This window comes from Kryptolebias marmoratus, linkage group LG4 (genome assembly GCF_001649575.2).
Source record: "Kryptolebias marmoratus isolate JLee-2015 linkage group LG4, ASM164957v2, whole genome shotgun sequence".
NCBI classification, from domain to species: Eukaryota; Metazoa; Chordata; class Actinopteri; order Cyprinodontiformes; family Rivulidae; genus Kryptolebias; species Kryptolebias marmoratus.
The window spans coordinates 8,502,827-8,519,112 of record NC_051433.1 but is presented as its reverse complement, the minus strand read 5'-3'; the positions used below and the strand labels follow the sequence as shown (position 1 = coordinate 8,519,112).

At 39.4% G+C, this 16,286-nt stretch overlaps 3 protein-coding genes across 3 annotated transcripts; all 3 read right to left on the bottom strand.

Annotated features, from left to right (window-relative positions):
- Window positions 1-426: 426 nt before the first annotated feature.
- On the bottom strand, window positions 427-4,495 carry aurka (aurora kinase A). The gene is made up of 9 exons (XM_017408609.3): window positions 4,143-4,495; window positions 3,813-3,878; window positions 3,070-3,406; window positions 2,953-2,989; window positions 2,670-2,861; window positions 1,862-2,000; window positions 1,535-1,683; window positions 1,256-1,430; window positions 427-1,179 (listed from the first exon to the last, which is right to left on the bottom strand). Exons 2-9 carry the CDS (start codon window positions 3,873-3,875, stop codon window positions 997-999), a joined length of 1,275 nt encoding a protein of 424 aa, XP_017264098.1. The 5' UTR covers window positions 3,876-3,878; window positions 4,143-4,495; the 3' UTR covers window positions 427-996.
- Window positions 4,496-5,417: 922 nt separating this feature from the next.
- Window positions 5,418-10,735, bottom strand: prelid3b (PRELI domain containing 3). The gene is made up of 6 exons (XM_017408569.3): window positions 10,575-10,735; window positions 9,499-9,667; window positions 8,165-8,254; window positions 7,535-7,605; window positions 7,338-7,440; window positions 5,418-6,709 (listed from the first exon to the last, which is right to left on the bottom strand). Exons 1-6 carry the CDS (start codon window positions 10,604-10,606, stop codon window positions 6,593-6,595), a joined length of 582 nt encoding a protein of 193 aa, XP_017264058.1. The 5' UTR covers window positions 10,607-10,735; the 3' UTR covers window positions 5,418-6,592.
- A 1,301-nt stretch (window positions 10,736-12,036) lies between these two features.
- LOC108231715 (tubulin beta-6 chain) lies at window positions 12,037-15,516 on the bottom strand. Its single transcript, XM_017408971.3, has 4 exons — window positions 15,208-15,516; window positions 14,544-14,652; window positions 14,303-14,413; window positions 12,037-14,065 (listed from the first exon to the last, which is right to left on the bottom strand). The coding sequence occupies exons 1-4, from the start codon at window positions 15,262-15,264 to the stop codon at window positions 12,915-12,917; spliced, it is 1,428 nt and encodes a 475-aa protein (XP_017264460.1). The 5' UTR covers window positions 15,265-15,516; the 3' UTR covers window positions 12,037-12,914.
- Between the last annotated feature and the right edge of the window lie 770 nt (window positions 15,517-16,286).

Sequence of the window (16,286 nt, the reverse complement as noted above, 5' to 3'; positions counted from 1 at the left end):
AACAACACCTTTGTTACTGCGCCGTGGGCCTCCTGAGGCTGCTGAATGTATCAGTCCGCCGGGAGCGATGAGGCGGATTGATACATGGAGTAACTCGAGTGTTGTACGTTAAGAAAACAGCAACAGATTAAAACAAACTGTTAAGGTTTAACTTCACTTTAAACGTAAATGTTTTTTTGTTTTTTTCTGCTTCCTAGACTTTCATGGTTTTTAACCTTATTTCTCTAATTCAAAATCACAAGTTTATATCTTTAAACCCAGTCTGGATCATCTCTAAAGAAGGATTAATCGATGAAGTAACGACAGTTTTGATCCTGATGAACTCACACACCTTCAACTTTACATCCTGCAGATGATAAAACTGTATTTAAGAGAAAAACAAAAGTTATATGTAAACAAAGAAAAACAAGTTAACCATACAACACATTTCCAATTTAACATTTTATTATACTAGAAAAGTCACCTAACTCACCAAAAACCGAACACGCTCCCAGTTTGAGTGGTTCTGTAGCGCCCTCTGCTGTGCGCTCACCACTAAAAATAATAAAGTACTTGATCTTCAGTGCAAAGTCTGGTTTATCAAGTCGTTTAAGAAAGAAATGCAAAGAAGACAAAACATTTTTCTCACTGAAACACTCTGTGGTTCTTTCCAATGTGACGCATTTAATAAAACATTTATTTCCTCATTTCAAGTAGCGACATCTCACAAAAGGTCAACGACATTTTCATAATTATCTAAAAGAACAGTGAAATATTTACAGGCACATTTGCATGCCAATGATGAGAGGAAACTTAGGAAGAAGATAAAGATGACAAAAGTGGCTCAAGTTTTTACAACAGGAAAAAATAAAATAAAATAAGAAGTCATTTTGTTGTCAAAGCAGAAGCCGAACAAAATCAGCTGCAGGCTGCTGTTCAGAGCTCAAAACTTGAAACTGTTGGTATTTCTGCAGCACTCCCGATATTAATATGTACAGAAATGTGTTCAGGGAGCCGTCACTGACTGGTTTCTTCGTCATTGAAGGTTGTAGGCTTCTTGGTGGAGTACTGGAGCACCCATGGGTGGGACAGGACTCCCTGGATGGGCAGTCTCTGCATGGGGTGGTGCTTCAGCAACCTGGCCACCAAGTCTTTAGCTCCAGCACTGATGTTGCTCTGCGGAGGGTACGTGTAGTCCACCTGGGACAGGAAAGAAGAAGAAATAAAATTGTACTTTTGGCGTTTCTGTATTTTTGTAGGCAGCTAGGGTTCTTACCCTTGAAATCCTGCGGTAGGTCTCGTCGTGAGTTTTTGCTTCAAACGGGGGTTTCCCAACCAGGAACTCGTAGCAGAGGACCCCCAGACTCCACAGATCCACCTTCTCATCATGAGTTCTGCCCTCAATCATCTCTGGAGGCAAGTAGTCAAGTGTCCCACACAGAGTGGACCTCCTGGATGAGGAATGTGTTCACACACGGTAAATTAAACATGAGAATAATCCTCAACCTCATCAGTACAGCTGCCAAAATGGAGATGGCAAAGGAAGTGCGTGTACCTGGAAGAGGGGGTGTGAACAGACCAACCAAAGTCTGCGATCTTCAGCTCCCCGTTGGCTCCCAGGAGCAGGTTCTCTGGTTTGATGTCTCTGTGGATCACCTTCTTGGCGTGGCAATAGTGAAGAGCATCTGCCAGCTCCATGATGTACTAATACAGCAAACAAGCAATTAAAAGAAAAGAAATAAAATGAAACAGGCTCCATATTTTTGGTAAGTATTCTGAAAGTTAACCAAGAAACAACACTGTCAGTATTTGTGGAGCTAGCGCACACCTTCAGTACTGTACGTAAACTATAAGTGACCAGCTCTTAAAGTGACACACTTACCGTCGCACTTCTGTCTTCAGGGAAACTCCCACATCGCTGCAGCTCGCTGAACAGCTCTCCTTTGGGGGCAAACTCAAGGATGAGATACACGCGAGCAGTATCATGGAAGTATCCATAGAGGCGCAGGATATTAGGATGCCTGCGGAAAACAGATGAAGACCGATTTAAAAAAAAAAAAAAATTAAATCTGACTAATATTTACATAAAGTTACAACCAATGAGTATAAAAACCTTCAGCATGAGCAGTAAATGTTTCAGAGTTTGACCTCAACAGAGTTAAGGGTTATCCTGTGGTTATTTTTGGATGCAGGCACAAAAACGTCTCATCACTGAGCGTGTGACAAATAAAGTTTATCTCATTAATACTGGTGACATAATACACATTAACCTTTTAGGCGGAAGACAAGAAATTATTATTTTTGTGTCAGGCGAGTATAAAAACACCCATCAACAAAGGATTCCTGCTTCAGGACCATCACAGGTCAGACAGATGAGCCTTGAGGTTTAGATGCGTCAAAACGAACACGTGGACTGAACAGTAAGTAGGTGATTTCGGTAGTTCGAAACTGTGCATTCTTGACCACTTTTCTTAAAAACAAAAGTTAAAATGAACACCTTTAACTTAAAGTCAACCTCATTGCTCTGGACAATGTTTATGTCATCTAAAATTCTCTGTAGTCGCCAATTTTTGACTCACTTGAATCTAAGTTATATGTTTTAGGACCAACAGGACAAAAGGCCTGTGATAAATCTCATCTTTGTGAAGATAGTTTTTTTTGTTTGTTTAGCTCTAAATGTAACAAATTACCTGAGATGAGACTGAATCTCCACCTCTCTCCTCAGCTGGTGCTCCACGCCGGCCTTCTCCAGCTGGTTCTTGAAGAGCACCTTCAGGGCCAGGATGAATTTGGTCTGGCGCTCTCTTGCCAAGTAGACGTTGCCAAACTTCCCCTTTCCTAAAGGGCGGCCGATGTCAAAGTTCTCCAGGCTCCATCGCTTCCTGGGTGATCACAGCGGTGAAAAGTTACAAACTTAATCAAATCGATGATATAAGAAGATAAAGTACAACTTAAAAACTGTACTGGACATACTTTGATGAAGAGCCCTGATCATTCTTGACAGGATTATCTATCAAACAAACCAGGGATAAAGTTTAGCATCCGAAAGCGACACATTATCTTTTTGTTCATTGCTCTTAGTCCACTTACTCTGTGGCTTTTCCAGCTTTGCAGATTCTGACGGAGGCTTGGCCGACTCGGAGTTGGCACTGGGCACGTGTGTCTTTGGCTGATTTTGCTGGGCAACAGGCTTTGGCCGAGATGTGGGAGTTTCATTCAGAGAAGCAGGGTTTACATTCTGGTCAGCAGGGTGTTTTGACTTGACAACAGCAGGGACATGAGACACTGGTTTCTGATGGCTGACGGGCCGCTGAACGCGCTGCGGGCCATTTGACACACCGAGGACCCGCTGGGGCTGGGTCGGTGTGACTACAGCCTTCGGAACAGGCTGCGATACCTGGATTCGTTTTGGCCCGTCACCACTGGACTGCAATCAAAACAAAACAACAAATATTAAAAGACATCTAGTTGAATTTAAGCAGCTTTACCTACACTGGAGGAGGATGCAATGAACCAAACACATCAAAATCAGAAATACTACAGTAACATTAACTAGATGATCTAAAGATCCATTAAAAAAATTAGATAGCCTTTTCCTCACATGTAAAACTGTCATCCTTTAATCTATCAGTATTTAAAATGAATGCATGTGTAAATTCCTCTATGATGTGTATCTTAAGCTTTAAAATTAACTTCTCCGAGTCCAAAAGATAAGAAACGTGTGTCTATCTATAAAGGTTAAACACATTCATTATGAACATAACAAGTAGAAGAACTAAGCCACCAAATCTCATATAAGACTATTTTAAAACTAATAAAAAATTAAGTATTACCTTAATTTCAGGCCTTTGAGGTTTAGTGGTCTTTGTCACCCTGAGTGTGGAAGAAGAGTCCATATTCTGAGAAAAAGGAGAGTTATGGGTTATTAGAAACAACCCTGACTTAATAAGACAACAGCAGTAGTTCTAGCGAAGCTACAATAACACATTAGCTGCTACTGAATCTATAAATCTTAATAAATGAACAAAAATAATAATTCTCGCGAGGTCGTCTAACGTTTACGGACAACGGGTCGTGTTAGCCTAGCGGCTAACGCAGCCAAAAGACATGTCATGCTAACAGGTAATCTGCAAGTTTTTTAAAAAGACGGTAACACAATTTACCTAAAAACAGTATTGCACGATGTCCAAAAGCAGCCCCTGTCCGTTGATTTATCCAGAATTAAAGCGCCTCTCCAGCAGGTAAACTTCTACCCGAGCGCTTGTTAGCAGCTACATCGACTAGCTAAAAAATGCTAACGTTCGAGGTTAGCTACAAAAAAATAACTAACAGCTTGAAACAACACCAAACGGTCCACTATCTGAACAAGCTATTAAACCTTCCGTGCTGTAAAAAGTGACTTTAAAAACGAACAAACAAATCCAAGCTGCGGAGATTGGCTAATAATCTGCCAGAATAACACTTCCTTTAAACACTCTACAGCCTGTTTAATTTCAAATGACCCTCTGTTCAAAACCTTTAAAGAAACCCGCGGTTGCAATTGGCTGAAGAAATGCGCTCACTCGCTCCCTATTGGCTGACTCAACAAACGGAAAAACGGGAAAAATAGTGACGTCAGAGACCAACTTCAACCCGGTAGAGGGCAGTAGAGGCCTAACCGAACCATATAAATAAAAAAGAAACGTGTTTTAATTTAGATTTATAAAATATACAGTCAAAAGTTGAACTATTTGGATTAAATTATTAAAATCTTATGATGAAACTTTTTTCTTTTCATTTAATTATCAACCTTACATGTGCACAGTCTTTGACTTAACTATAGCTAGAGAAAGAGACATATTGTAAAGGCTGCCTGATTAACCAAATAGGCAATTAAAGAAATTATCAACAATAACAGTTAACTGTTATGTTTGACCATTCACTTCTCCTATACAGCACTGATCTCAAATGAGCACATATGGCCTTTTTTTTTAAAAAAAAAAAAGAAGCTGCAGGTCTCAGATTGGTCCCCATGTGGCAGCATTTATCTCTAAAGCAAAAATTGCTATGTGGAGCAGTGGGTAGAAGAAGTATGTTTACTGATGTAAATGTATAGTTACACAGTAATAAATATACTATTCTGCAAGCAAGTCATGCAAAACAACAACAAAAAAATGACTTTAGTATTAAATACACAAGGATTGGATAAAAAATGTAGAGCGAATTTAGCCTGTTTTATTAGTACTCCTTTTGTTGCTTGTTCAAACAGCTGAATGCATATAAAGTTTTATCCATAAGACACATTTCTGATACTCAAGATGATTTTCTGTTTATGGATTAATTTTAAAAATTGTTCAGTTTTATCTGAACACTTATACTACATTGGAAATGTGACCTTGTAGTCCTTGAAAACCTGATCAGAACACTGCTTTGACAGAATCACCAGACTAGACACAAAGTTTTCAAGTAGGTTTATCATATTCCCATTTTATTGCCACTTCATGCATTCACTCAGGGAGGGTTTTCCACATGCACTCAGTCGAAACTGCAGATTACAATCTTCATTTTTTTTTAAGATAGACTGTGACAATGTTTGATAGTCAAAAAAAACAACTTCTTATTAAACTGTTTTCCTAAATAAATACTTCTGTTACAGTTTAAAAATACATGTATTTAAAAAAAGTAGTACAGCTACTTTATGGAAGAAGACCTTCTCAAACAAACAAAGTAACCATTCATCCATTTACATGGAGTCCAGCTTCCACACTTTGTCACTGCGATGGTGTCAGCCTGAAGGTAAACTATACAGACGTGGATGAAACTGAAGTTCAACATGCAACTGAAAGCATCTGAGAAGGTCTTCACATTAAATATAAATATGGCAAGAACATTGATCCCTTCATTGAAATAAAATACCTTAACAAAAACAAAAGAATACAGTTCAGAATCTGGCTTGCATTTGTCACCTGCTACAAATATTTCATTTTAAAGCGGTCCCACAGGAAAAAGTAGAGATGGTTCTCAAAAGTAAATGGAGATAACATATTCCCATGTCCATGAAGTTATTCAGGTTATTTAATCCAAACTTCTTACATTTAAGTTTAACACAAATTGCATTTGAACCCTATCTTGGCAAGCAGATTTCTGCCATCTTATCTCATGTAGTTTTCTTTACACCTCCGTCTCTGTAAACACAATTGTTCGCACCAGAGGAAAACTCGCCGACGTTCTTGAGTCTGTTGCAGCAGAAAAGCACATCTGGCAAAGGTGTGTGCAGAAAGCAGCATCTGCTTTGACACTTTTTCTTGTTTCTGGTTCAACCAGCGTCCTTGTATTCCTTTCATTCCAAAGACACAAATGGTAGCGGTGTTTAAGCTTGTCCCTGAGGGTGCCGCCCAGTCTTTAGCCTGAGCCTCTCATCATTGCAGTGCTGGCCTGAAAACATTCATCAGAGCTCCTTTATGCTGTGGTCTGCTGCTTGAATATATATCTAATGTAGATAGTAACGTATACATGTGTACCCTTAAATAATGGAGACCACCCAGAGCACCGAAGCAGCACTGTAGCACCATAAAGGGAGGCAGGTTGCACTGATGAGCCTCTCTTAGATTCTGCTGATAGAAAGAGGTAGGTGTCATTTCTCAGTGACGGCCGCAGCCATCGGTGTGCGTATCGTCCCGCGCGCTGTGGCCGCCAGCTCCTCGATTTCTGTATTCAGCCGTCTGATTACCCACTCCATGGCTTCTCGGCCCTGATTGACAACAAAACCCAAACATTAGTGAGGCAAACTGACAGAATAAAGAAGAAGAAATATATTTAACTCTTCTATCTAGGGAAAACTACTCATTTTATTACTGAACAAAAAGCAGCATTTTAGAGTTTATTTTGCCCTTCTAAAAGTGAAAGCAGCAGGAGCTGAACCAAAGTTTAGTCACAGAACTTAAACTTTATCCCACATATTTAGTGTCTTAGTTTTGGGTTAGCCCATTGAAAGTCCTCTCACATTTTCAGACAAACTTAAGGGAAATAATCCTGTATTTTTTGTTTGTTGTGTAAATAAACAGCACAAATAACTTGTTTGGTCACAACATTAAGCATTAAGATTTCATGACGACGTCACCCAGAATGTGACAAAAGTTTCCAGTTTTGACAGGAAGTTCTTCATAAAGTTGTCCATACAGGCTGTTAAACTTTGTCCTGTGTGCTGGAAACTAGCTTCATAATCATCCCCTCTTTATAGTTTCTGTAACAGCAGGACTAGATTTTCACTTTTCTCCTGTTTCAAATGACTGTTAACGCTTCTGCGTTCATGTGGCTGAATCATAAATTACCTGCAAAGTACAATTTTGATTTAGTTTGTCTAGACGTCAATGTCTTACCTTTCCAGCATTAGTGGAGATGGTGTTGGCCATAACGCCTTCCAGGTAACTGCTGAGACTGATGCCCTTCACAGAGATGATGGCTTCTTGAGTCAGTACTGTCCTAGAAGAGATGATGATTTGAAAGAAATTAAAGCCCAAACTCACTACTTTAAAAGCAACAAGATGTGTCAGAGTAACACCATGTAGGAACGTACTTCTCTGGATCTTCTGGGTGTGGCTTGTATGTTAACTTTTCATCCACTGATACCATGTTTGTGAAAGTGATCTGCAGGGAGAATGTTACAAAAAATGATTATTAAATAAACTAAAGTACAGGTTAGAGGTAGAATCCAAATGCAAAGTCACAGCTATCAGACCAGTCCCACAACAGCACTGTGAACAAGCATTCTTGAAACTTTTCGACACCTGCGCAACAAGAAGGACTTCATTCTGAGAATAATACGCTGTTTAACAACCTGAATGCAGTCAGAATGAAGTCACAGAAAGTCAGTCTAAACTGGGTGTGACTGTTTCTGGCTTGACCAATCCCAAACAAAACATACTTTGAATAGGATTCATAAAAACAATAGAGCTTAAAAAAGAAAACCTGTAAAAACAATCACACATTCTTTCCGACAAATATTACAGAAGTGAGACCTGGGATAGATCTCTGCTTCTAAATAATGTATCAATTCTTTTTTTTTTCCTTAAGTCACACCAAAAATTTTTTTTGATACATGCACTTAGCTGCCTTCAGTTGACATAACATCCACAAAAGGATTTTTTCAGGCGCTTTTACAGACTCTTAGATTAAACAGACCCAAAAGTGTGTCATCGTTACTCACATTTGTGGATTTAAGTTCGAATGTCTTCTCTTTGGGATCCACAACCGAGTGCTCCTGAATATACGTGCACGTCCGCGGGTTTCCAATGAGCTGGAGACAAAAAGGGAGACATTTTAAATTCGACCTAAACTACCTGCTTAAGCATCTAAAATAGATATTAATTAAATGGTGTTAGTTGACTTTTTACCTTTTAAAAAAATGTATTTATTGATTTGTTTATATTTTAAATCTGAAAATAATATTTCAGTGAAAAAGAAATGAAAATCATCAAGAATGTAATTCCATATTTGAGATACAGAACATAAATTCCAAAAGCTTGTGTCAATTTTAATAAATTTAAAGTCACAACTTGAAATTTAAACATGATAAGTGCCATGTTTGTGATAAATCGATACTCAATTAAACACACTTCCACATTATTGTTTGCTTTTAATACCTTGAAACTTTAGTATTTGAGCTGGATTTTTCCAGTTTCTTATTTTGGCATCAAAAGAAAAAAAAAAAAAAAACACTAGCGCAGCCCTTTTGGAGAGAGAAAAAAAAAGAAATATTTTCTACCAGTAAAATGATACTGAGGTTAGAAACTAAAAGTTTCAATGAGGCTTTACAATCATACTTTGGCTCGATGAGCAAGAGATGGATTTGTAAAACAGGAAGGTTCTAGTTTATACATAAACACTGAAGCGCTGCAGTAATTTACACAAACTACCTGTCACCAGAACAGTTTGTGTCCTAGACTGTCCTTGAGTTTAAAGGTGCAAGTCATGATGTCGTCAGAGAGGATAAACCCTTGCTCAAATATCTGAGCAAGACTCAGCAAAAAAAAAAAAAAAAGGCTACAGATTGTCAAATGTCGATGTAAGACAAATGCAGACACAGTGGAGCAGTGTTAACTTTCTGCACCCTTATCGCCGCAGAGGACAAAAAGTCAGTAATACACGGGTTCACAAGTCCAAAGGCCTTTGACACGGCTCTGCTTTCCAGTCATCTAGCTCTGACCGGGCCGACGCGCAGACGGAAAGTTACATCACGCGGTGTCAGGGATTACATACGAGGAATGACAGATATGGGACCATCATGTCCTGTACAGCACGAGCTGTGGCACACAGCCATGAACTCAGCTGGGCTCCAGCCAGCAACCAGGTCTGCTACTCTAACGGGACGGAAATAGTCTTCATGTTAAGGTCAGGTTCACAGAATGAAAAACCTGAACCTCTCAATGGATATTTCTGGATTCCCATGATGCATTTTATTGTCTGACGTTTAAAAGTAACTCTTTCAAACCGTAGTCTGAGAAGAATCTATGCGTGGGCTATTATTTTTTTAATACTTACAGATTTTACTATGGATGGTAGACCCCACTCTGTGCTGAGCAGTCTTTTGCTGTGGAGGCATCCCTTTTGGTCAATGCTTCTGTCCAGAACATCCACGCCGACCACGCTGGGGTTCATTGGGTTGGGATACTTCTGCATAGCAGCCTTGGTCACCATCTCCCAAGGATGGCTGTCAAAGCAAGGCCACAAAAATAACCCAAGTTAGCATAGACAGATAAACTATGATGCTATACTTCAGAGTTAGAAAGAGTTTAACAGAAAGATATTTTACCAGTGATGAAAATAAACACACCCATTTCTGTCTCAAGGATTTTTACTTTTGACACATTCATCAAGCTTGGGGAACAAAAATGCTGTAGCTATTCATCTAATAAAAACTAATCAATTCACCATTGCTCATATGGCTTTACCAAATTAGAAGGTGTGAATTCACCTGCAACAACATGGCGTTTCAGCTTCAAGGATAAATCAAAACACTGGTAAGGCATAAAGAAAGACGCAGCCATTGTTAACACTAACATATACGACTTGAAACTAATGCGTGGGAACCGTTTTACGTAATAAAATACATTTTAAAAAACTCAATCTTCCAGTGTTTTCACAAAAACAACGAGAAGAGTACAAAATGTTTTCTAGCAACAGAAGCGTATGAGCCACACACTCAGTATTGATTGGTTGCCATGGAGACCAGTGAAAGCAGCGCCGTCGCGATCCAGTGACGTCACAGTTTTGCGGAAGAATGTAGGGGAAAGGTGAGCGCAGAGGGCTGGACCTGACCGGTCAGTCGCGCAATTTAAAAGGAAAAATCAGCCACCAGTCAGTGGTAGTTTTGTGGTCAGCCTTTTTTTTTTTAAGGAGGTTTTAAAGCGTTGATGTGTAGTCATGAGGAGCTACCATTCATTTTTACTCGCTTCTACCACTACTAGCATTTAAGCTAGTAGTAGTAGTCTTATGTGAATTTCTGCTTCAGCGTAACTAAAAGCCATGTGTGGCGTCATTTAACAAAAAATAAAGCAGGTCTAGACACACAATCAGAACAAAAACGCACTAATAACAAGAATAAGTGCTTTACTTACTTAAATATGTGTTCTGAGGTCCAGATCTTCATGGTTTAACCCGGGTGACCGCTGCAGATGATGTGTGTGGGAACCCGGTGTCTCTGACAGACAGTCACATTCAGCCTCAAATCTCCTCCCTCATTCCGGGAGGAGTCACGTGAGTGTGTGACGCACTTCCTGTGGCCACGGCACGTTAATCCACACATGCAAAAAAGGCGAAAAACGTAAAGTTTTATTTAAAAATGAATAAGAATTACCAGCTGAGTATCCTATTGTATGTAACTACAGGTGCTATGTGTTACTTTGTGGTGCAGAATGTATTTTTTTTGTCCGATGTGCTTTTAACCTTCAGTGTTACACAATTCAAGTCAAAGACAAGTTACAGAATCACATGATGCAATAGGATAAAGTCACCTGCCAAATAAATTATGAAAAAGCAAATTATACTATACAATCGATGGTTTTCTCCATGTGTTACCTAGAACTAATGCCTGATAGAATATAGTTTTTTGAATGAAGTTATTATATTGTCTTAATGGCTTTTTAAAAACATTTCTAAATTAAATTAAATCTAAGATACATTTTAAATTTTCTGTCAAGACAATTGATCCTTGATAGTTTTATTGACCAAGGTTATCAGAATCAGCAGCCATATGGCAATCCTTAACCAGAGATTACACATTACCTCAGTTTAATGACAGACAACAAAGGTCAGAGAGTAAATCCTTTACAAGATTTGACCAAAATGACTGGAACTCTGTCCCTTCCCAGCAAAAGATGACCTTAGTTTAAATCTCTGGCATGAAGGATGACAGGTGATATGCAGTCCTTTTTTTTAACAATGCAAGGCACCTTTTTAATCTGAGTTTTAGTATGTTATAGTATTTCATAAGACTATAAATAGTAATTCTGTCTGTTAAGATAATGTATATTATGTCTGATTAATGTAAATACTTAATTAATAAAGCCTTCATCTGTTAGCTAAGCAGCATAGTGGTTCTTTTTACAAATACTTTAGTAGTCATATTAATTTGTTAACTACTACTAAAATGAAAGAGGTTAAAGAACCCATTCCACCTTTGTGCCATTATCATTTTGTAACCTGAGTCTGAAAAGGTCTTTGATGAGGCAATGTGTCTGTTGTCACCATAACCTAAATTTCCAGTGAATGAGTCCAGTCAGCCTTGTTGCAGTGGATTTGGGGCATGTTTTGGCTTATCTAAGATATTCTGTCCGAGCTGTGCGTAATCTCAACGCTCCAGGCTTGTGCAAGTGGGAGGAAACTGTGTGACAGCCTTGAACGGTATCACTGTTACCATGCTATCAGAGGTCTTCCAACTCAACAGTTTGCTTCAGTTCAGCTTCTGAGAATGAAACAGGATGTAAAGGAAACAATTATTTCCAAGGTCTAATGAATATTATTTTTATTTCTAGTGTTCTTTAGACTGTAGCTGCCATCATGCAAAAAAGGAAACATTGCTTAAACATCAACATTTTATTTTTTAAAGCAGTGAAATATATAGAACAGCTTAAAAGTAATTATAAACATTTAAATATGTCCATCAAATCTTTAATACAGAAAAAAAGTTTTTAATACTTGAAGCGTTTAAATTATTAGAGGAAAATAAATTATTATCAGCATCACTGCAGACATATGGTACAATAATGCAGAGTTGACTTTAATGCTTCAAAGCATTGTCATGATAAAGTCCAAATTTCTACTTGAATACCTCCAATATCTCTAAACACAATAATATAAAACAGTCCATGATCAGTGAAGAGCTCCGTCATCCCTCAGATGAGCTCTTCACTCCATCTCTAAGGCTGAGCCCAGCCGCCCTATGAAGGAAGCTCATTTCAGACGCTTGTATTTGAGATCCCGTTCTTTTAGTCATGATCCATACCTTATGACCATAGGGGAGGGTTGGAACACAGATGAACTGAGTAAATCAAGAGCTTTGCCTTTCAACTCAACCCTTTCTTCACTACGATAGACTGAAGCAAAGCCCTCATTATTGAGGACAAGGCCGTGATCCATCGATCCATCTCCTGCTCCATCCTACCATCACTCATGAACAAGACTCTCATATACTTGAACTCCTTCACTTGAGGCAGAGACTCATCCCCAAGCTGCAGGAAGCATCCCACCTTTTTCCAATTGACACTGTTGATTAAAACTTTAAATGCTCACTGAGAAAGTTCACTAAACATTTAAGGCCCCAAAAATGGCATAAATCACAAGTTAAACTAGTAAGACTACCAAATAAAAATACAAATTTTTAGATTTTAAAAACAGACTTATTTTGTCTGAATTCATGTCCCAAAGTGTCTTTTTGTGCCAAGCTGAACACCCTGTGCTTATTGATCAGCTACAGTTTCTTTGCTTGTTTCTACAACTGTTTCCAGTTTGACTTCCGTCCGAGATTGAACCTTTCTTGTCGCTGCTGCTGAGGGTCCTTCTTCTTCCTCTTCGTCTTCCACCTCCCAATCTAGATCAGCGGTGGCGTCTTGGTACTGTTGGTACTCTGACACCAGGTCGTTGAGGTTATTCTCTGCCTCGGTGAACTCCATTTCATCCATGCCTTCTCCCGTATACCAGTGGAGGAAAGCCTTCCGCCTGAACATCACAGAGAACTGCTCCCCCACTCGGCGGAATATCTCCTGAATGGCTGTGTTGTTGCCAATAAAGGTGGAAGCCATTTTCAGGCCTCGCGGGGGGATGTCACACACGGCAACCTTGACGTTATGGGGGATCCAATCGACAAAGTAGTTGCTGTTTTTCTGCTGGATTGCAAGCATCTGCTCATCTACCTCTTTGGTGGACATCTTACCACGGAAGACACCAGCAACGGTGAGGTATCGGCCTCGCCGCGGGTCACATGCCGTCATCATGTTGCGGGCGTCAAACATCTGCTGGGTCAGTTCAGGCACAGTAAGAGCTCTGTACTGCTGGCTGCCCTGTGCTGTCAGAGGGGCAAAGCCTGGCATGAAGAAGTGGAGGCGAGGGAAGGGCACCATGTTGACAGCCAGCTTCCTCAAGTCAGCGTTGAGCTGTCCAGGGAATCTCAGAGAAGTCGTGACCCCGCTCATTGTCAAGCAAACCAAGTGGTTGAGATCTCTGTAGGTCGGTGTGGTCAGCTTTAGTGTACGGAAACAGATGTCATACAGGGCCTCGTTGTCAATGCAGTAGGTCTCGTCTGTGTTCTCCAGGAGCTGGTGGACGGACAGCGTGGCATTGTAGGGCTCCACCACCGTGTCGGAGACTTTAGGAGACGGCATGATGCTGAAGCTATTCATGATCCGATCAGGGTATTCCTCGCGGATCTTGTTGATGATGAGGGTGCCCATGCCGGAGCCTGTGCCACCCCCCAGGGAGTGAACCATCTGGAAGCCTTGCAGGCAATCGCAGCTTTCACTCTCGTTCCTCACCCTGTCGACAACCTGCTCCACCAGCTCAGCTCCTTCCGTGTAGTGACCTTTTGCCCAGTTGTTTCCAGCTCCCGAATTTCCTGCGACACCATAATTAACGTTATTTAACCACATTATGTGGACTATGAAATCATAAACTGTTGAACACAGAAGCTGTGCCACTGTTTCAGTTTTACAATTAATTTAAGTGGTTAACATTTGTCATAACAGAAAGGCATCTTCTGTTGTTAAATATATGAAATGAATTTTATAAAACTCATTAAGGTTATAGCACCATATGAATCTCTGCCGCTTTTTCTTTTTCTTATCGATCTCACCATGGATGAAGTTGTCTGGTCTGAAAAGAGCACCGATGCGACTTCCTCGTACACTGTCCATTGTGCCGGGCTCCAGGTCCACAAGCAGGGCCCTGGGGACGTATTTACCACCTACAAACGGATTGACATTCAAAATCAAACACATCTATATTATGAGTAAAACAAATACAGAATAAAACAAACAGTAAAGTTCATTTGAAACTCATTTAATGAGTGAAAGTCAAGAAAACCAGACTGGTACCGTGAGCCTCATTGAAGTAGACGTTGATTCTGTCCAGTTGGAGGCTGCTGTCTCCTTCATAGATGCCTGCCGCATCAATTCCATGTTCGTCACTTATTACTTCCCAAAACTAAAAGAAAAAAAGAAAAGCTCATTACAGTAACATCAACACAGCTTGCTGATTAGTTCTGCTGAATTTCATCTGAAAGCTTCGTGATCCTGTACATCCTGCTGAAGTAAACTGTGTACACATCAAGGGGAAAAGAAAACAAAATACCCCCTAAAATAACTGGTTTTAAGACTAAATGTGGCTACGCTTTATCATCTTGTGGTTCCTTTCTCTTGTTTTGTGTTCGCCATGATAAACATGTCCCACCCATGCCAGTCTTGCTTTGGTTCTTATCTTCTCCCTGAATGCCTGACAGGAAACACCCCGTGTCACTCACAATGAGCGACAGAAAAAAGCTACTCTGCACCTCAATAAAATAAGAAAAGTAAATACACAAGCATTTGAGTTGTGAGCTTATTATGTCCTTAAACAGATGTTTATAGTAAATTATGCTCTAACAGATGTGTCAATTAATTAAGACAGGTAATTAATGCAGGTCATGTAGAGAAAGACCTTTTTAAATCAAGTTTAATGCATTTGAGAAGTTCTGTATTAAGCATTGATCTGTTTTATTACCTTTGAGCCAATCTGGTTGCCACATTGTCCTATTTGCAGATGTACAATTTCACGCATGATGATCGGGCTGCGGTCCACAGAACAGCTGAGGGTCTGAGATAGTCCTCCGTTCTCTCACCAGTCTTATATATGAGGCCAGTAATGATGTCACCAACGAGGCAAGGGAGTCACCCCATTTTAAAATGTGCAAACATCCCATAATTCCTAATGAAATCTCTGAGTCTGTCACAACAAAACTCATCATTTCTTCTTTTTTTGGGTTCATTATGCAAAATCTAAGATGATATTTCTTTTTTTTTTTTTTTAACCAACAAGGTGATTCTCAAAGAATATACTACAAGTCATGAAATAACCTCTGCTATAAGTTTATAATACATTCCTCTTATATTGTCTTCAATAAGTGAATTACTGCAGCTGTAGAAGAAAAGGTTTGTGCTCATCTATAGAGCGTTAAAGGTTTTATAAAAGATATCTGTGATATCAGGTTTTATTGCTCTGAGTCAAACAGTCTTCACTCACTGTAAATAAAATCCACAGAAATTAAAGACTTATTTGTCTCCAGCTCCTTGGAGTTTGTTTAAATTAGGGCGTAAAAGTGGTCAGATATTAAGGGATACTGCCATCTAGAGGATAAATGTAGCTATGGCAGGGTTCAAGTCATTATTTTAATGTTTTGGTTGTTTTTAATTGTAAAATTCCCATTTGTTTAAATTGATCAGATTGCCTTCAAAATCTGAGAAAGTCCAAAACAATCCTGTGAAGTTAAAGCAGGTTGTTGGAGACATGAAGGCGTCTGATATAATTCAGCCTCATCTATAACCTTATAACTGTTTCTTCTTGTCTTTTTTTGTTTTGGTTTGGTTTTAAGAGCTACTTATTTCAGACAAAGAGTTCTATTAGCAGATACAAAGTGTTTGAAATATACAAGGAAGAGATGCTGGTGTTACTTTAGCATCCATTCAAGTTGTTACTGGCTGACGATTTTTATTAAATAATCATTTTATCCTGTTAGAGTTGATAATTATAACAAGAGAAACTTTACGTGCGTCAAACAGCCCCGACGGTGTGGTGAGCCAACA